The 21,978-nt window shown below is 33.6% G+C and overlaps 1 protein-coding gene across 2 annotated transcripts; it reads left to right on the top strand.

The window, feature by feature from the left end:
• The first annotated feature begins 5,093 nt into the window (after positions 1–5,093).
• On the top strand, positions 5,094–21,898 carry LOC135836085 (uncharacterized). 2 transcript variants are annotated; one of them, XM_065350681.1, is made up of 7 exons: positions 5,094–5,437; positions 9,440–9,690; positions 10,867–10,985; positions 11,504–11,758; positions 18,712–18,849; positions 19,415–19,691; positions 20,776–21,898. In XM_065350681.1, exons 2-7 carry the CDS (start codon positions 9,498–9,500, stop codon positions 21,615–21,617), a joined length of 1,824 nt encoding a protein of 607 aa, XP_065206753.1. In that variant the 5' UTR covers positions 5,094–5,437; positions 9,440–9,497; the 3' UTR covers positions 21,618–21,898. The 2 variants fall into 2 exon arrangements, with proteins under 2 accessions (XP_065206753.1, XP_065206752.1); XM_065350680.1 differs by having other exon boundaries at positions 11,504–11,762; positions 18,707–18,849.
• The last annotated feature ends 80 nt before the right edge of the window (positions 21,899–21,978 follow it).

Raw genomic sequence — 21,978 nt, 5'->3', positions numbered from 1 at the left:
TCTACTATTCCAGTATGCTTGCTGTGCTTTTGAAAACTGAAAAGGCGGAGAAAGTGTAAAAGTCTGCGATGCGGTGTCAAGTTATGTTTACACTTTTCGACGTAAAATAGACGTAACGTGCGAACTATAATGTCTGCGTTGTACTTGTCTCGTACTCGTGTATAGTTAGTAGGTACATTAAAAGGTCTGCTAGAGCGACTTTCAAGTCTCATGATTTACTCGTACTAAAAGGTAAATGGATAATTGTTCTGCGGAAATATCGTTAAAATGAACCGAATGTTTTATAATGTGTTTTTATTGCTCGATGATGTTCATGTTTGTTTCGAAAATTTACCAAATTACGAAAAGATAATGAATATAATGTAGAACTACTCGTATGTATAACGTCTAGAAAGTCTCGAAATGTTAATCAAGAGGTTGAAATGGTCGTATATACGAGACTACGAAGGCATCCGTAATTTACGGAGAAAGTTTATTCTTAGGGGTACGCTTTTACTTTGCTATCTTACGAATGACTTTTGGTCTATTTTAGCCGATTTTATACGACTTAGATTATAGACTCGGATAATATTGGAAGACTTACTTTTACTGGAGTTTTTTTTTCGATTTCGTGTACGAAGATAGCTTTTGTCTGAAAGTTCTTGTCTTTTAATTTTTTTAATGCGGATATGATTTTGAGCTGAGAGCGTTTATCATTTTGAAAAAAAAAAGAAACTTGGGAAAAGTTTCGCAAAAAACTGTGTAAAATTTCAAGTACCTATCTAGTGTAACTGATTGAGCAACTGTAGCTATTGGAATCGCTTTGAGAATGTAGGTTTACCTATTATTGAAACTGATTTTTTTTTTAAATCCAATGTTTGAAAGAATAGTTGAGCAGCTACTGTTTTATTCTGACCATATTATTCTCAGCGAAAAAAGGTGGGTTGAAAAAAAAAATTGACGTTTGAATTTAAAATCCTATAAGGACCCTCAATTTCTCGCAGAGCAGCTGAAATTTTTCTGAGTTATAGCACGAATAAATCTCGCCATGCTCCAGTGAAGAAATCAGCTAAATCTATGATAAAGGGGCTGTTCTCTTCGTAAACATGATTGTGATTTTACTTTTTGACAATTAATAACGAAATGTTGTTCAAGAATCATGAAACTATAATTTTTCAATTATTAAGTTGGTTATACTTAGCTAATTTTCAATAATTGGTTACGCACATGTTTGTCGCTTTGTGAGGTTTTTTTGTGCAATTTTTGAAGAAGGTAGGTAGGTAAAATTTAAAGCAGTTTCAATAATTTCAACATAAATTTGATAAACTCATAAATTTTGAAAATATTTTGAGGATATTTAATCTAGGTAGGTATACCTACTTTCTCTCAACTTTCTATTGTTTTTATTTTTATTTCGCTTGTTTTCTTGAAATTGTACGCCCTACCTTATTTTAAGAAACTTCATCCGTGTTTTCTATACTTTTCAAAACTTGTATAACTTAATTACCTACAGAATTTATGAATTTCCGTGCAAATTTTGCAAAACGTTTTCAATATTGCTTTTCTATGTCATTGTAGATTCAATCAATTTCGATAGATATTTATTCAAATATTTTTCGATTCTCAGCTACTATGCGGTGACCAATGGCTACTAAAGCCCATTTTTGGCCTTTCCAGAATGATTTGAAGTTTTGTAAAGAAAACTGAAAAATTTCTGGAGGCTCCTGCAGATTGGCTCAAAGTTAGTAGCATAATTGATATGTGAAAGTTGATTTGAGGAATAATTACACTAGGTAACTTTCTTTGACTTTTTTTTGTGTTTGGGTTGAAAATGGGCTTAATCGATAGTTTAGACCCTAAAACAAAAAACAGAGTGAGTTTTTAAAATTTGAGTTGTTTTTGTGGTCAGAAGGGACTGTCAAAGTTGCGAAAATGGCCATTTTGGCCCTACTTCAAGAATTCGTGGTGACATTCGTATTGTTTTGCGAAAAAAAAATCAAGGTCATTTTCGGATTCTACACACTTTTTAGTAAACTACTTTCTCCGATATCAACTTTGACAGTCTCTCCTGACCACAAAAACAACTCAAATTGAAAAACTCCAGAATCTGAAGCCTCGAATGAATTCGAAAAAGTGAACTCATTTATTTACTTGGGTTCACTGGTGGATGCTGATGGAGGATCAGCCAAGGAAATTAGAAGAAGAATAGCTCTTGGGAAAGCAGCGATGTCTTGGTTGAGAACAAGGGCGTATTCAGGGGGGGGGTGATTTGGGGTACAATCACCCCCAGGGCCAAAAAATCCTTAGGTTAATATAATTTCCTACGATTTCTTGCATTGAATCACAGGAAAAAATCATGTTGTTTTACGTTTCTAGGGAGATAATTTGCTACAAACTTCAAAATTCATTGAAAATCACATAATCTCCCTAGGTAGTTGCATAATCTATGTACTAATTATTTTTGTTTCTTGAATTATGAATTTCCAATGCTTTTGTTTGCTTTCCTTTTTGAAATTGAAATTTCTGGAAGCATATTTTTCGTTATTGGAGAAAAAGTGCTCACCTTTTGCTCCAGCTTACTGATCATTATTGGAATTGAATAGGTATTGGGATTTTTCTCCCTCATAACGAAAAATATGTTATCCGACTCGGGAGTAAAAATGATTTTCGACAATTTTGAATTATTTTCCTCGCGACGCTTGGGCAATAAACCTCGAAAATCCTCAAAAATCATTATCGCTCCCTATAGTTGAACAAACTACTAATTCAAGTCTGAGGACGTGAGGAGTGTCAAGTTGAATCCAGAAAAATCAATTTTACAATCAGAATTTGTAGTATTTTTTACTCTTTGGATTGACAAATTTCCAAAATTTTGCCCTCGCTTCGCTTGTGCTTATCTGAATTTCATTATAAATAGGTATAAACAATTTACTGGATATATTTCAAAAACCTCACTCTGATCAACACGTTTTTCAAGCTGAAATTCAGCATGAAAATGTCTGAAATGTGCCTACTATTGAAATTTTTATACATTATGAGCCTGTTGGGAATTTTGTGATTTTTGTTCCCTACTTATGAGTCATTCATCAACCCCCAGGAGGAAATCCTGGATACGGGCTTGGTTGAGAAAAGTCACCACCAACTGGAAAATCTCCATAAAAATAAGGAAGAGACTAATCAGGACGCTAGTTTTCCCAGTTTTCTTGTATGGAGCGGAGACCTGGACATTGAAGCAAGATGATCGAAGAAGAATTGATGCTTTTGAAATGTGGGTATGGCGCAGGATGTTGAGGACACCATACACTGCGCACCAAACAAACGCATCAATTGTGGAACAACTGCAAGAACCAACCAGGCTGAATAAAATATGTGAGACCAGGATAATGAGTTATTTCGGACGCATAGCCAGAAGAGGACTGGAAAACATCAAAAAGGGAATTCTCGTTGGCAAGGTCCCCGGAACACGAGGGAGAGGGAGATCTCCAACAAGGTGGACCGATACAGTCCGGAAAATAGCTGGTTCAGTTGCAAATGCGGCCACGCTAGCTCAAGACAGAGATGAGTGGCGGTTGTTGTTGGGGGCACACTAGTCGCTTGCGACTATGACGTTGATGATGATTACATTGGCCAAAAAATTTTATATTTCACGAGAAAGTTTAAAAATTCCTCTTGAAACAGCTTTTTGGAATTTTTTTAATTTTCAAAAAATTCGTCCAAAAATGAACTTTTGCACTTGAAATTTTGATGATAAAGGTTTTAGGACGAATTCTTTCAATTTGGTTTGAATCGAAGAGTGCCAGCTCAAAAGCTTATCTGGTATGGTTTTTTCATATTTTAACTTTTTTTATATGTAGCTCTTCCTACTTAATACTTAGGTTCTTCCAACATTTCTTACATTTTTTTAATGGTAGGAACAAAAATTGAAAATCGCACAAATCAAGGTCCAAGTTTTTTTATAACTGATTTGTCTCTTTTAATTTTGTTTAAACCATTTCAGCGAAATGCCTGCCTTTATTTTTTAAACTCATTTATCGAATTTTCTCTTTGATATTTAAAATACCTACTTGCATAAAAATTTTTTCTTGGCTTTAATTCTCCCTTAGTCTCTCGTTCATAACGTAATGATGAATGTGGGTAATAGGTACCTACCTATCTATCTATCTACCTACCTACCTACCTACTACATATAAAATGTGAGACTGAAATCCCTAAAATGAGGAGGGGAGGCTAAGATGAAAATCTTGCGCATGCTTTTGAGTAGAATCAACACATTGAAACTATTTGACATGAATGATGAAACTTTCAAAAATCGCTTAAGAATCTGAAAAATTATTGCCTAAAAATCGAATAACATCAAAAGTCATATTTTGTAAGTTAATTACTTGGTGATTGTCCCATTATATTTTTCCAACAAATGACAAGTAAGCTGTATTTTATTGCGCATCACATAGGTACCTACTTACTATGTATTATAAATTTTTTAGTTCGAAAATTGCACTAATATGATGTACCTACTACTTAAAAAGTAGATAGGTACTTAATATTACAAGTTCATAAATGTTCTCAAAAGTATAGAGACAAAGTGACGAAGCTTTAATAGTTTCTATAAGTTTATTGGCGCTTATTTTAGCATCTTTATCATAAAATTCACATTATATCATGGTTTAAAGACATTGTGGCAGATATACATAGATCAAGATACCTCACCTACCTACGTAAATAAAAAACAGACATAAATCCCGACCTCGATTAAAAAAAACAACGTGCTGCAATTCGCAAAACACGCATCTTACCAACGCTCATATGTATATTTTTTATTAAATTGTTCTATGGCATACCTACTCGACGTATGTTCTCTCGTATCTATCAAATCGTTGATTAAAAATGAAGACGAATATTTTATTCGCAAATTTTTAATTACAATACCTACTTCCGAGAGATTTATCCGATGACAGATGTAATGCACGCGATGAAAGAATTCATTCGGAATTATACACCCGAATCTCCCACATCTAATTTTTATTATGAAGGTTATGATGTAAATAAAAGTCAAAGAGAAAAAACTAGGAGTAGGAGATATAAATAAAATGCTGAGAAAAGATGGTCGAAACATTAGCAACGTTCGGAGTTGTATAACGTTGCGTTGCCGTTGAGCGTATAATTTTTCGATAAGTCTCGAGTGAAAAATTTGATTAGAAATTAGAATACGCGTATAACGTTAACGTGGAAAAAGAAAACTAATTTGATCGCTTCGCTGAAAGTTTTTATTTTCATTAACCTAAAATTATCAACTGCGGACGTAAGATGCGTGTCTTTGGCACCTTGTTATTATTTTGGCCGCGACACCTTGTTTTGAAATTTTCGTTAATATGTTTGTAAGTGATTGCCAACTAACAATTATTAGTTATTTTTTCTAATTGATTTCTGATTATGTGACGTCGACTGCATTTCTTCACGTGTAAGTATTATATTTCTATTTTTGTTATCAGTTTATTCGAAAATTATCATCGAATCTGTCTACGTGCGTTCCAAAATGTTAATTTTTTACTGTAGGTGTACGCCGTGATAAAAATAGGTTATATAACGAAAGCTTGTTTCATTCGGTTATTGGATTACCACCATATCATAATTGTACAGATACCTAATGCATTTTTTACATACGAGTATATTGTTGCATTTCTGTGTGGTGAAGTTTTTATTAAAAAGGCGTAAACCCATTTTAGGATTTTGTTTAGATAACACATAGGTAGGTGTCCATAATAAGTTAAGCCAAGATGAAAATTCCTTAGAGAAAATCAAGCTGTAATGCATCTAAAAGTGCTCCTCCAATTTTGGTCGCCCAAAGGCAGTAGATATCTGAAAGTGAAAATCAAAATCAAAACAATCAATAAAAGCTTACAGTTGAAATTAGGGCAAATATTTTGAATTCAAGAGGGGCATAAACCATTCTATACAATTGAAAAATTATTGCTTGAACATTCTGTATAGGTACTTTTCATTCTACTAGTAATTTTAATCATCTCCTTATCTAGTTCATTTTTTATACCCCCCCCCCCACAAGTACGTAGCTATCAAGTTCATTTCACTTTTTGGAGCTCGCTTAAGGTCAATCTAGATATCATAACAATTTTTTTTCAATCATTTCCAATAATGTATCATGAACGAATCTCTCCCAAGTATGAATGAGTTTTGAAGGTAGGCAGGTGTAAAATGAACTGACAGACTTATTGTTCCTCCTCTTCAAAAAAGAAGATAGGCTCGTTAGATTTGTGCAAGTACGAAGAATCACTGGAATTGGATCAGTGAGTGAGCATCAAAGATGCAATTCTCAAGTTTTCAATTCAGTTCTGCATCGCTCAAGATTTGTGGTCATTTTTTGTGTTAGGTATTTCAAACTGACTCAGTTTTAAGAAGTCTGGGCATGCCGATAATGCTGCATTAAAATTAAAATATAAACCCCCAATGAATAATCTATAGAAATGATAAGAGAATCTTAATAGGTACCGTTTGTAAGCTCATATCAAGTACCTATTTTGGTATTGGTTCCCTTATTCTTTGCCCAAATTTCAAAAGAATTTTAAAATTGGAAATGAGGATTTTCATCGGTCTTTTGAAAGTCATTTTTAATATAAGTCAGTTCACGAAGAAATTTCAGTGATTCGATTTCCTTGAAAAATATCCACGAATTTCGCGAAAAATTAAACGAGCAGTTACTTGACGGGCACAACTTTTCGAATGACATTTATTGAGTGTTGAGATCGTTTTTTACATAAGTGTAACTAAATAGGTACCTATTTCTAAGATTCAACTGTGTTAAAAAAATTGTTGAAAATAAACAAATTTGATTAAAAAGCTAAAATTTTGATCCAGAGTTTTAAGTTTATGAGAAACAAAAAATTTGAACTATTTCTGTGGTTAGGTAGGTACCTATTCTTAAAATATTGCAGAAAATGAAGAAAAATTTGATTATACCTACCTACGTATATCTTAAATATGTGCGAGATTATCAGCACTAAACAACTATACAGCTCAGAAATCGTCTTTTTTAAGGGTTCAATGCCTTTTTCTGATTTGGGAAACCAAAAATGCAGTTTGGGGTTCAATTATTCTGAAATAAATTGAAAAAACAGCGAAAAACGTCAGTAAAAATTTAGAACTTTGGAATCGTCATTTAAAAAATTTTAAGGTCTATTTTTAGTAACCTATAAAAAATTCTCTAAGGTTCTACTTTTCTGAAAAATTGTAAATTAGAACGGAAACATTGATTGAACAGCTAGATAATCTTTTTCAAGTTTTTGAGGTTCAAAAAATGTGTATTTCTAAGGTTAAATTTTTTTTGAAAAAAAGGGGAAAAATGTAAAAAAATGACGAATTTGTTTGAGTAAGCAGAAGTCGTCAAATCATTTCCATAATAACACGTGGTAAAATAGCAATCCAATGAATTTAGGAGGCTTTCCTTTTCTTCTTCTCCACTTCTGATCTATAAAATATATTTTTTCAACCTTTTCAGATTGGTGATTCCTATTCATTTTTTGAAATTTGAACTACCTATAATAACACTAATTGAACAGCAACTTAATTAAAGGTACCCATCTTGAGCAGAATTTTTTACACGTTCAAGATCCCCCCCCCCCTTTCATCGTCCAAACTGTCCTTAGGATGAAATCAGAATTCTGGTGATGATTAAAATTTTCAACAATTTTTTTCACCTCGTATGAAACCCCTCTAGCGTAATTTTTCACCTTTGGCATCCCGTGTAGGGATAGGTGCTTCAAATTGTGGAAGAAATGCAAAAAAATGCATTATAAAAAAATTAGATTAAAAGAACGTATTTTTTCAGCTGTATTTTTTTTTTGATGGATGTAAAGTCTTGAAGAAATGGCTAGTCTACTTAATATAAAAATAGGTAAGGTAATATGAAGATTTTAGGGCCCCTTAAAAAAAAGTGATGAAGAAAAATGTCTCTAATGGATATGAGGTTCGTGCCTCCCTGCCAGACACCTCTTTCAATTATTTGTTGGTGTCTGGAGAAAAATTGAAAGAAAAATTACATTTTCAGGTAGGTTACCTATTTGGGAGGTAGGAGGGAGGATGTTCATCAATTTATTTATTTTTGTCACATTCTACTTGTATACGTCCTTCTCGTTTGCATCATTTTCTAATAACTTTTTACAAGCGCAGAAGTTTCGAGGGAGTGGATCTTAATTTAATTTTTTGTTTTGTGCAAAATACAGTAAAACTATCAACCTTGACTAATGTAAACATATTCAACTACGTAAAAAATGTCGAAAAAAATGAAAAAAATCAACGAAATAAATAAACATTTCAAAAATAAAAACATCACATTTGATCCACTCTTTTCACTTCAGTTTATAAGTAAAAGACCATAATCAAAATTTTTCACCATAAATTCAACTAAGCTCTTGACATTAATAATAGTGTTGTTGTACGTATTTTTTGCATATCATTTTAAAAAAACACACGCATATTTTTGTTCATATGAGCAAATCCGAATGATACATACCTAGCATCTACTTAGTATTTTATCTCCTCGATTTACGTAAACAAAGTGTTGGGCTACCATTGATGTAGGTAATTAAAATTTGCCAATGTTTCATGACCTTGACATGTGTTGGTATCATTTATAACTAAAACTCTCTTATAGTAGGAATACTTTTTTTGAACATTGACGAACGGAGGTCATTCTCAACCCTTTTTTTTTTCATGTACTATCGACTATTTTAAGATTCCAGTCGGCACGATGAATTTAATAGGCTGCTCTATATCGAGCTCTCGTTTATACGTTGTTAATAATAGAGACTTTTACATTAAAATTATAACACTTGTGTACCATAAGAACATACATATTCGGTGACGTATTTATACTTACATAGAAGTTGATACACGAGTAAATACTTATTTCTTCTTGTTTTTTGTTAATTCGACGAAGTTATCAATCAATATCGACCACGAGTTCGCCGCCTTTACAAAGTATTTATGATTTTCTCCCCTAAATAGATTTTTCGCTTGACAGATTCTCAGGATAAGTATTTCGAAATTAGAATGGTAAAAGGTGTTCGGTATTACACACCATTAACACCCTCGTTGCAGTTATCACATCGTCCTCATACCGGTCTGATTTAAAGGGTTTCGACGCGATATTCGCACGAAATATTACATCTTTATACTTACTTAGATACCTACTCATTTTTTAGACGATGATGGATGCGATTCTTTATGAGAAAATCTGATAATCTGACGAGAAAAGGAAAAATACGTCCGTCGTCTTATACCTACTTACTTTTTCATCTGACGAATAAATACACCAAATCGCGTTCATCCCCCTCCTCCCCTCTACCGCATCCGTGCAACATTTGGAATAATAATTCACCCTTTTAAAATGTTTTGCTTATTATTAAGATTCATTAATATTCTAAAGTGCTAATTTTTTCGTATACAGAAATCGCAGAATATTCTAGTATCGATCGGAAAAACGTGCAGAATCGCTTTGTAAGGTAATGGTAGCTGCACAATTTATCAATTCCGTCCTGATGATGACGCCTGGGTCCAATAGTATGCTACGTGCACGCCGCAAAGATAAAGATGTCAAGCCGAATAGGCATCTGGATCGAACGGCGTCCAGAGGAATGCTGTACGAAAACGAAGACCTGCGATTGAGAACAATTAATATCAACGCGGATTTAGAAAAAGGTAAGAAAGTAAAATTCGCCACTTTGAAATGCGATAGTTGGCTTTTAACGGGTAGTTTTACTTCCGGGTTCGTTATCGTATTTTAATCGGTCGATATGGTCTTGTATAAGAGTCTTTCAAAAGCAATACCTCTAAGCTTTACTTACGATGATGTACCTTTAATTTGATTTCCTTGTCGGAGTATTCAATTTGTTTGATGTCGTGCAATCTTTTTCAAGATTGATTCCTTATTTTTTCTTTCCTTTGCTGTCGTGTATCCGAAGCACGAATCGAATCAATGTGAGCACTTGAGCATATTTTAATTCGAATGACGACGTGAAAAGAAAGAAGGGTGACTGGGTGAGGGATATTTCCAACGTGATAAAAAAATCGTATAGTTTGCTGAATTATGTTACGCGCTCAAGCCGGGGGGGGGGGGGGGCTATGAGCATACTTCCTTCGTAAAAATGTTTCCAATTCATACTGAAAAAGAGAAAAAGTTAAATCTGAAAATTGAAACAAAATGATCGTTTGATTATGTCAAAGATCTCGCTGGATATGAATTTTGAAAAGATACCTCAGATAGAACTTTCGATTTTTAGAAAGATTTTTCTCACTTTATAAAACCCGAATTCACAACCGAGGAGATGCGATAACTTAAAACGCATATTTTTTGGCGGTGGTGGGAAAGGGAGGGGGTGGAGGATGTCTCACGTTTCCTGCATAAAAATTTCCGGATACTGAGTTCGAACGTATATTCATTTTTTGTCCGAGCAGGTAGCTTTTTTTGCTACTCCTGGCGCAGAACCTCCCATACTCTTATCTTTTTTGTTGAAGCATCTGGACCTTTTTTACCACTCCTGGTGCAGAATCCCTCCTATTTTCAACTTCTTGTTGAAATAGTTGGAACTTCTTTGCCACTCCTGGCGCAGAACCTCCCATACTCTTATCTTTTATATTGAAGCATCTGGACCATTTTTTTTACCACACCTGGCACAGAATCCCTCTTATTTTCGTCATTCTGTTGAAATATAGTTGGAACTTCTTTGCCACTCCTGCCGCAGAACCTCTTATGTTTTTCTCTCTTGCCTTAAATGTGCCCAGTTATTTTGACTTTAATTACTAACCACTCAAAATAATGCATAAAGCCAATCTGCTTCTCAATGTTCAAGATTTTAAAATATCTCAATGTTACAGGCCAACAATACATAAAGAAGCTGCGTCGTGAGAACAATCAATTACGTCGAGAAATATGGAGTCTCCGTGATCAATACGATAAATTGGAAAATGTGTTAAAAGCCCACGAACAAGAGCAGGTAAATAGCGAATTTAATTAAATTAAATGCGTTAAAAATTACGATAAAAATCACTCCCTAATGCGGTCGTTCCGTCGTACATTTGAAAGGGTCTTACAAAATAGGCATACTTAAGTTTTTTTTTTCGCCAACGTAATTAATGAAACTATTTCTTACATGGAATTTCAACCAACCATTCACTTATATAGGCGACAATCCCTTCCCAATTATTTTCACCCGAGCGCGTTCTTCGACCTTCATTTATTACCATTTCGAGCGTAGGATAGGTGGTACTACTCAAAATTGTAAAGATGGAAATATTTTATCAAAGTTTATTTTGTTTGAATACGAATTTCTCCTTTTGAGTCACTGCCAAGTTATTTCTAATTTGACCTGTTTCTTCGCACCGTGTAACACAAACATGTTCTAACGCGTTATAATGCAATTGCACCTGCAATAATTTCAAACAGCTTAGTTCTCGTACACCAGTGTCATGTTTGTATATCTTTATCTCTATTCTGTATACCGATCACTTATAGGTAATCATCGAAGAATTAGAAAGAGGTGATTCAGAAAGAGAAGATGGTGAACAAGAAACGTTAAGTATAGTCGAAGAAGAAAACGAAAGTGAAATCACCAGTCAGATTGGAGATGAAAATAATGAAAACTGTTGTACCGAGATAATGACAGATACTTGCTCAAATTCTGAAATTGAAGACATGTTGAAACAATTTCCTCATAAAGTTAATGTCGGTACCATCATAGAACTTGTTACACGTCCGAAGAACGACGATGTAAGTACGTACATTTCTGTATTATCTTGTTACAATTTAACAGCATCATTCAGTTTTATTGAATCATTTGCTACTATACTATTTTGAATAGGTAAAATGCGACTTTATTAAATCCAGAGTGATCGTTTTGCTTGGGGGAAGGCGTGAGATAGTTGAATGAAAGAATAAAATTTTACCCCTGTAGCTCAACCTTTCCTCTTCTGAAAATAATTTTTGGGTCATTCCACGTCAGTCGTCAATTCGACCAAGAAGTGGTAAGGACGGTAGGTGATTTTTTGAAATTTTTCCTGTGGAAAGACCTTCCGAAGGTATGACCAATGGTGCAAATTGTAGCCCTCTATCACCCTTTTTAGGGGCTGCTAGAAGGTGTTAAAGTTTCCAGTGAACTTAAAATATCGTATCCATTTCAGCAGTGGATTACTCGATAACCGCGATACCTACTAAAATGAAATTTTTTCCAATATAGTTATAGGGGTTTTGAAAGGCTTTTTGGTGATATCATAAAAATCAGTGTTGCCACTTTTTTTCGTACGAAAAGTTAGCTCGAAAAGTTTCAAAACGTAGTTTTCATATTGTTCCGACTCTCAAAAATTCTGAAAAAAATATATTATGGACAACTTTTTATGCTGAACAACATATTAAAAAATTGGGATTGCCGTGATTTCGTAAAACCGTTTTGAAAAAATTGAAAGTTTGCGGGGAAAAAAATTGTTTGATTTAAAACATGAAAAAAAGTTTTGATTGGTGAAATTTGCCCATTTGACCCCTGTTTTTACGTATCCGTTGAAGAAGTTGAAAACCCCCTTTGACTTGATGAAATGAATTCATCACGAAAAAATTCAATTTTCAATTCCAAACATCAGAAAAAGTTTAAATTTATTCAGTTGTCTTATTGTGACCTCTTTCTGATGTATTTCATGAAAAAGTTGATGAAAATTACTTTCATAGCAAAAAATCAAAATTCGTTTATTTTTTCAAAATTCACTCTCAGAATTTTGATTTTTTTGTGATGAGCTCATTTCATCGAGTCAAAGGGTTTTTTCAACTTTTTCAACGGATGCGTAAAAATAGAGGTCAAATGAGTCAGCTTCACCAATCAAAACTCTTATTCGTGTTTTAAATTAAAAAATTGCATTTTTTTCTCAAACATTCAATTTTTTTAAATCAACTTTACGAGTCGGAACGATATGAAAACTACATTTTGAAACTTTTCGAGCTAATTTTTTGTACGAATAAAAGGGGCAACACTGATTTTTATGATATCACCAAAAAGCCTTTAAAAACCTCTAACTACTGGAAAAGGTGGCATTTTAGTAGGTATCGCGGCTATCGAGTAATCCACTGTTGAAATGGATGATATTTTAAGTTCACTGAGAACTTTGACACCCCCTAGCAGCCTCTAAAAAAAGGGGGTAGAGGGCTGCGATTTGCGTCATTGGTCATCCCTTCGAAAGGTCATTTCCACAGGAAAAATTTCCGAAAATCGCCGACCCCCTTACCACATCTTGGTCGAATTGACGTGGAATGACCCTTTTGACAATTTTAGTTTGAAATTGTAATGAGGAGGATAAGATTTTCACCATATTTTTCATTTCATTTATATTCCTTATTCAAAAACTTGAATTTAAAAAAAAAAAAAAAATCGGAAACATTATCTAATTAAGTGTCTTATAGGTACAAAGAATAACAAAGTTGATCCCGAAGATTCTCTGCTATTTAATAAATTAAACAAAATATTCGAAAATTTTCAAAAAACATCAAAATGAAGATTAATTTTTGAAAATATTATGGCTAAAGAAAAAGTTTTTCTGTTTCAAAAGAGGGTGTTTTTTAATCTCTTCGTCACAGAGACAAGTCTCATTAGCCAATTATAAAAGAAAAAGTTAGGTACTAACGAAGTGTATAGAGAGGTACAGTTCCTCAAGTTTATTCGAAAACTCGACAGGCATTTTTTTCTTTCCCCTTTATACCATATTTTCAAGAAAGTTTTTCGGTACCATAGAAGGTATAGGCAAAGTAAACTTGAAAGATCGAGCACATGTTGGCACCATCATTCAAATAACCCGGTCAAGTGTATGCTTGAGTAGGTAAATGTATAAATTCGATAGTTACATTTTAAAAGTTAGTCTCGCTAACACAGATAATAATAAAGCTATAAATCTGATGATTTTTATTACATAGGTACCTACAAAAAAAAAACGCGTGGTTACGTGCAGGAGAAAAAAAGTCTGCGTCTCAAGCCGTAGAAAAACCACTTGACACGCATTTCGTTTCACTTGATTGCGTGCTCGAATTTAACAAAACATTTTAATCGTCTGTCACAATTATTTATTGGATAAAAAATATAAAAACGCGTAAAAACTCGGGACCCTTCACCCCCATAATGCCGCCATAAAGTGACGTATATAATCTGAAAAGCTTTTTTTCTGACTGTTAGGTGAGGTTTGAGCTGCCTCTTAAGGTAGGTACACTACTTGGGTTATTTGTGTACATTGACAGCATATGCAGGCATTGGGATGCAGGGTGCTCTTACAATTAATATATTTTCGAGTAGACGAGTATAGGCATAGGCATATACCTACCGATTATAAAAGGCTTCTAAATATTTTACTATTGAATTTCATACGTCTTTAAGGGCGACATGTGCCATCAATTGTTGCTCCAAAAATAGTATCTTTGTAACTTAATGGGCATCTCACAAGTTTGTCACTGAATAATTAAGTAAGTATACAACTTTTCCATCCCTTTTATGGAAAATACTACGACCATTGTTTCATAATAATATATGCAGATATATATTTTTTTAAATCATCAAATTTATTGAACCAGTGCCAATGCCAACAAACCACGTTTTACGCATTAACGTACTCTTGTTCATTTCTTAAGCTGAAATATATAGTTGAACCATTTCGAATACCCATACTACGAAGTACGAACGTATAGAATTCAACTAGTTTAAGATCGTCCTTCTTCCAGATACTTTGATATTTTGATAATATTTCATATCACAAACTGCCTGCCTACCTTTGAAACGTATTTTTTTCTCAAACGTTTGCCAAAATTACATGTATGGGCATCGCCGTTGCTACTGCCTTGTTTTGTCTATACTTTCCTCGAGTATTTAAAAAGTAAACAAATTTCGAAAGCGAAGTGACATATTTTCGAAGTATTGACATATTGCAAGTGTTTAGAAACTGAGTGTATGTTTTCAAGATTTTTATAAAAATAAGTAAGCATATACAACGTACTGAATGGAATTCTCATAATACGTACATATAAGAGTTCGAAAAAATTCTTCTCGCGATGAAAAAATTTTGAGCAAATATCTCAACGCTAAATTGTTGAAAGTTTTTCATTTCCGAACGCACGTGCTTCATGCTAAAACAACAGTGTTACCACATAAATAATAAAAACTACGAGTTGGTTTTTTTCAATAAGTTGCTATAGCGAATCATTTTTAACCATTTTGGATCATACTATTACGATTACGTCAACTCCAAATATCCAGATTGCCACAGAGAACGAGTCATGATTTTACGTTCTGTGCCAAAAAAACTTGTATAATGACGGGAAAACGTTTTGATTTTCTTATGCGTTTCACGCACCCTCCCCTCATTAAATTGGCTTTGAAAAATGAGTAAAAAAAAGTATCCATAAAGGTGAAGTTTGAATACTTTCGTATGTACAATGTACATTCGCGCCATGATGCAATAATAATATTAAACGATATTAAACGATGTAAAAATCATTTAAAAAGAGATTAAAAATGCAATGAATAAACGAAGAAAATTTCCTATATTTTTTAAAGATAGAACCTATACAAGTTGGTGCAAAATGTGGGTCATAATGATGAAGGGTAGAGAGGAAAAAATATTTGATCAATTTTTTTAAATTGATAAAATTATTTACTTACTGTCATACTGTCTTATTATACTTCCTCTTTTTGTATACAATTCTGGGAATGCAAATTGCAATTTTCAAGAAGGAATTTATACGTAATTTATATGGCTCCAAATTCAATTGGTTCTTAGTTTTTTGTGGTTTTTTTTGGAGGGGGGAGAAGAGAAAGTAAAAAAAAAATAATGTCATATACCACCCTGGGCTATGGAACAAATTTTGTGTACGATCAGTCCCTTTGAAAATGAGACTGATAAATAATTTAATAATCATGAAATAAATTAATTTTTCAAATTGAAACTGAACAAAAATTTCACGACTGTATCTAACCTACCTTCCTACCTACCTACCTACCTACCTACCTAGATACTAATGATATGACATTTCGCCAACATTAAATCAAAATTGAACGCGTTGATTTTTGTGGAAAGCAACATTCGGAGTTATATGGACATAAAAACGAAAATTCAAAAATAAGTAAATACAGAGTGCCATTTCGCTCTTTGCAACTGTGAATGGATGGGATGAAGGCTTCCTAGGTCATCCCCACTCCTTTTAAGATGGAAAAAGCCGAAAATAGGGGCAAAATAAGGGGATTTTCACCTTGATTCCGCTTTAAATGGAGTGGGAGTGACCTAGGAAGCTGAAATTTGGATATGTTGATCACAATGGGGGTACTGTCCGATGTTATGATTTTGGACTCTTATCATCCATTTGGGGTCATGTTATGCCCCTCAAAAAAAATTACCTTTCTGTAATTTTCAATTTTGACCCTCCCCACTCCAGAGGTCAACTCTAGCTTCCAAAAGAATCCCATTCTCCAAGTTTGACTTCATTTTATCAATTAGAACAGGTTACGAGTCCCAAGTCATAAAAAGTAAAATTATTAAAATCACGTCACTTTGAGGGGTCGTAGCGCCACCCCCCTTAAGGCTAGGGAGTTGATCGATAGCTCATTTTATAGGTATTGGAGAGGAGATGAAACGATCATTGAGCTCATTTTACTCAAAATTCAATATTTCAGGAGTTTTTGACGAAAAACTGATTTTGGGGGGCTTTGATCCACTGTGGGGGGGGGGGTTAGCTCGTGGGGTAGGGGCGGGGACTTTTAGTATGTTGTTCAGCGTACCACCCTACACAATATTCACCAAAAAATCGTTGATCGCAATAATGTTTGGGTTCACCTATTTTTTTCTGCTACATATTTGACTGTGCTATGCCTGATTTTAATGACATTTTTTTGGAAAACTGGAATCTTCAAAAAAATTGCTGGACGCTCCAAAACGATCGAAACCATTTTTCAGTCGACTCGGCATATCAAAAATACGCTTCATACCAATTTTTAGCTTTCTAGGTTAATTTGGTGACATTTTGATTTTTTTCTAATTTTTGAATTTTTTGCCCTTCGATTTCCAAAAATTAACCAAAGATTGAGAATCGCACTTCAGCACTTGAAGTCTTAGCTGGTGACGTATTTTTACATGTTTTTTAATTTGATTTAGCTTTGTCCAGTTAAAAAGTGTAAATACCTCACTCTTGTTAGTTGTCAGCCAAAATAATTGCGAAGATCACCGTACTTTGACATAAAGCGTTCAATTGTGGTCTGTGCCTTGTAAAAATATTTTATGCAATGCAGTATACAAACGCTTAAGAAATTGCATAACCCCCAGCTTGAAAGGAGTATTTCAATAGTGCATAAGATGAAGTTCAATACCCAAGTCTTTTTTGAAAATCAAATGTATCAGGTGTTTCATGCTCAAAAGTTTATGGATTAGTTCTTTTAATATTTACAGCATACCCTGTATTTCTCGAAAATTAAAACCTGAGGAATTTCACTACCTACAAAAAACATTTTACGAATGCTTAGTTTTTCTCGAGAAGACTTAGATTTACAATTTCGGAAATTTTCAAAATCTTACAACTTTTTAATTTTTTTTACGTAATGTCTGAAAAAAATTGCTAAAAGCTCCTCTGATTTCGATGATAAATCATCACAAGAGAAAACTTTTTTGCTCGTTTTGAAAAATCAAGCTAAAAACCAAACTCAAAACTTTCATTTTAATAAATTCAAACAATTACTCCATTCAATTTTCAAATTCGAGAAATTTTGAAAAAGTTGTGTGCGATATTTACGATCCTTCATTGAGTTTCCGGAACCCTTTTGAACTCAATTTCTCATTTCGATTTCGACGATGCACGAGTGTTTGTACCTACTTTGATTAAGTAATAATAATATTGACTTTCATTCGTCAGTATAAAAGAACTTTCTCCCTTTTTTTTTAAATTTAAAAACCGCAGATGATTGAAAATATCGGTAGGTGCTGGGCAGTGGGCATGTCAATTTGATTTCTACAGCTGGATTCACTCTTCACATGTACTCTTTTTTTTTCAAAAACACATTAAAAATGCAAATTATTTACCAAAGACAATAAAATTTCATAATTACCCCAATAGTACGTACTTTACATGCCTACGTACGAGTATAACAAACGGAACAGAATGTGTGCTCGCACTTCCTTCATTCCGTTCGAATATTAATACCTACCGTTGAAGCGTGTAATGAGAAAATTGATAACGAACCGACGGTACGCAAATGACGACGATAAATAATGCATCATATTTTTGGCACGGATACATTGTTCACGCTAGTGACCGAAAATGAGTGACTTTTTTCAAAATATTGAAAACGTTTTAAAAAAGCATTTTGGGAAACACTAGGTAATAAGGCTACATATACTATCTTTAGAGTGGTTATAATAATTGGCACAAAAATTAGCAGAATGTTGATGAGATGATGCTAGCTACTGTCTATGTGTCTCAATTTATTCATTGTTATCGTTAGGTGTCACTGAGAAAGCTATTTTTCACGCGATATAAAAAATTAAATTTCGATTCCGCGTGCTTTATTCGCTACGTATAACTATACTATTCGTACCTACCTTACAGTGCGTTCGTGTGTATGTGTAGAAGTGGCCAAAAATGCGCACATTTTGGCTTCACGGTGAAAAATTTAAATTTCAACGGATATTAAGTACGCGATTCTTGTTTCAGCACAGTTGAACTCGTCTTGCGAAAATGAAGCGTCTAAAATGTGTTCGTTGAAAAAGTGCGACGATTTCGTAGGTATTTTCAAAAATTACACCGAGGAATATCACACGTTGGTTTTTTCTACCGAAGCTTTCGAAAATCTCACTGTAAGTACCTACCTATCTTTAATAGTTCGTTGATTTTATTACCTATCCGAGGTACTTGAAAATTGAAAGTTTTTTCTACAACATCGATCAAATAAAATATTTACTTGCAAAGTTCACAGTTTCTTTGTACTTTTTAAACATTAGATTGTGACACGTAATTCCACACTTTATTTCGTTTTTTTTTTTTTTTTTTTTTTTTTTATTGTGGGTGGTTTGGCGACGTGACCAATGTCACTATCGAAAAACTAAAACGTAATGACGATTCCTTTCTTTGTGAATCTTTTTACAGAATTTACTTCATTTATCTCGATGATTCATTATAATAAGAACTTGCTTATCGATACCAGCAATTCGAACACGTCATGTAATAAGCCACAAACACCAAATTTTTCAAGAAACAAAAAAAAAATGATTAAAATAAAATGATAATTTTTTTTGCATGTAACGATTCTAATATAAATGTGACGGAAATAGACAGATTTTATCACACAAATTTTTAATTTTTATGGGTTACCAGGTGTTAGAGTGGAAGTATCGTTATATTATTGGCTTATTTTCGTCATAGGTCCAAGAAATAATCGATGAATTGGAGCAACAGCTGAAAGAAAACTGTCGAAATATTGTCAAAGGGATTCGTTTGACTTCGAAAAACGCTTTTATTACGGTTAATAGCTCGGATCAGTGTCAAACACTCGTAAATTCTGGATTAAAAATAAGAAATAAACCCATCACGCTCGATAATATATGGGAAAAGAGTTCCATATTGCAATTGTCCGCTGTACCACCGCATGTTCCAGATGAGCAAATTATTGCAGCTATCTCACGTTTTGCTGATGTTATTGGTGAGTACCTGTCTGTTTACTCTGTTCGATTTTTGAATTCTTTTGCACCTTTTTTCGATAAAATTGGGTAAATTTTTTTCCTAGTGATTGATATGTACAGTCTATAATTCTTAAAATTCATTCATTAGACTGAAGATGATTTTTTGTTGTTATATGGACTGCATAAAAAAGTTTTCTAAAAAAATGATTATAAAAAAACGAAGTTAAATGAGAGTTGTACGTATGAAAAATAAAGTTTTTCTTCAATCCAATTTTTATGCTAAAAAATGCATTCACTATTTTCAACCGGAATTTTACAAAAAAAAAAAAAAAAGTTAAGGTTTAATAACATTGGAATTTTTTTTAGAAATGATGTTGAAATTATTCACTAAGTATTGAAAGCAGGTTTAAGAAAATAAATAAGGTAAGAAGGTATCTATTTTTTGAAAGATTAATGCTGAAATGAAATTGGAGTAAATTTTTGATAAATTTGCAATTCATAACAATTTCAAAAAATTCGAATACCCTCAAATGAAATATTTTTTAATACCTATTAATTTTATTCAGTCTTGTCACAGATCAAAGTTGAAAATCTGTCCACTAAAAAAAAATTATTTTTTGAGCACTCCTTTGAATTGACATACAAATTGCAAACACATACAGCCTCCTCGACTCTCACTGTTCTTCCACTCCCCAACCTCTAACCTCAGAAGCAATATCATATTTTGTGGAACGTTTAAATTTTTATGAATATCATTTTAAAATGACGAATAACTAATTGAAAAATAAGAAAAACTTTTAAAATTCTAGTAAAATTCAATTTGAATTTCAAAAATACATAATGCTAAAATATCACGAAAATTATTTCAAAATGACAAATGAAATTTAAAAAAAAAAAACTTAGAATATCAGAAAAGTTGTCCGTAATTTGTAAAAAATATTGTGTACATTTTAAACGTAAAAACACTTAGGGTTATCTATGTAGGTACTTTAAAAAATGTTGATGTTGAAATTTTTAAATATGTATTAAATTGGGTACCTAATGTAAAATTGTTGTCCTTTAGAAGAAAAAAAAACAATTTAGCAACACTTTTCCCTATTTCAGGTAACATAGAAAGGCAAACGTACAAAGGATTCGATACAGGAGAACGTTTCATTCAGGTTAAATCACGAGAAGCCATTCCAGGCCAATTACTATTCGGTTCAACGTGTCTGGATCTCAGCGTAGTATACCCTCGTAGTACTCCTATCGCCAACAACATCTCTCGCCGAAAATCATTCCGTTCGCAAATAAACATTAACCTAAAACCACCCGATTCGGAAACTGAAACACCTTCGACAAAATCCGACGACCAACCAATCAGCGCTAACGTAGAAGTGGAAAATGCCCCTAAACCGGAACCATCGTTTTTTTCTAAATCAACCGGTATCACTTTAAGCGTCGAAGACGTCGATAAAAAATCCAACGTATTCGAATTTCCAACCTCGACTCCGGTGCCCAGCACTCCAGCTCCTACTCAAAATCATAATAATTCTTCAGCCAAAAAGAAATCAACGCTGAGTACACCGACGTCGGTAAACAAAGAGAGCAAATCGTCCAACGAATCTCCTTCAGCATTTAGAAAATTTTCACAGAGACGAAATAACAGCGGGCGTAAAAACATCGATATTTCTCAACCACCTTCTCCGGTACCATTCCAAGGCCAAGGTACGCCAAGAATGGTACGAAAATCTTCGGTGAATTTCCGGAATAACGGAGAAGCCTCTTCTCGAATTAGGTCTCCGGAAATGTACTCGGAATACGGATCCGGTTACCTGAACAGGGAACGAAGTGCGAGCGATGCGAGTAGTCGACAAAGTATTTGCAGGCGAAAATTAAGCGTTACAGGACACGAAGGGAGTACGAAAATCCCATGGTGTGGTTGTTGGGGGATCGGATGTTGTTGAATTTTGATTTTATTGTTGTAGCCTTCTCAAAGAAGGCGATGGTTAAATTAAAATGCGGTAAATGCCACGTTCGAGTAGAAAATGAAGCGTGAATAGTAAATGGATTTGTGCAACGGATGATGACCTCCATCGCGGTAGCGAATTTTGATGAGAGACTGCGTCTGCATAGGTAAAGTACAAAAGTGAAAATTGCTTGATAAAACAAAATAGATCTAAGAAATAGGAAAATTTTTATGTTAGATGTGTTTTCTAAAATATACAAATGATTATTGTTTTTATTATTTTATCGACATTTTTGAACAATTCAGGACTATCAGTGACTATAAGTTGAAAACTTATTCAATGTCAACGTTAAAATAAC

The sequence above is a fragment of the Planococcus citri genome, chromosome 2 (assembly GCF_950023065.1).
Source record: "Planococcus citri chromosome 2, ihPlaCitr1.1, whole genome shotgun sequence".
Lineage (NCBI taxonomy): Eukaryota > Metazoa > Arthropoda > Insecta > Hemiptera > Pseudococcidae > Planococcus > Planococcus citri.
This window is presented reverse-complemented; position numbering and strand designations above follow the sequence as displayed.

Excerpts from the sequence above, each read along its gene's own strand:
- LOC135836085 (XM_065350680.1), top strand. The coding sequence starts at position 9,498 with ATGGTAGCTGCACAATTTATCAATTCCGTCCTGATGATGACGCCTGGG. Across the intron at positions 11,763-18,706 it reads TCCGAAGAACGACGATGTAA|CACAGTTGAACTCGTCTTGC; the intron begins GTACGTACATTT and ends TTCTTGTTTCAG. Across the intron at positions 18,850-19,414 it reads AAGCTTTCGAAAATCTCACT|GTCCAAGAAATAATCGATGA; the intron begins GTAAGTACCTAC and ends TTTTCGTCATAG.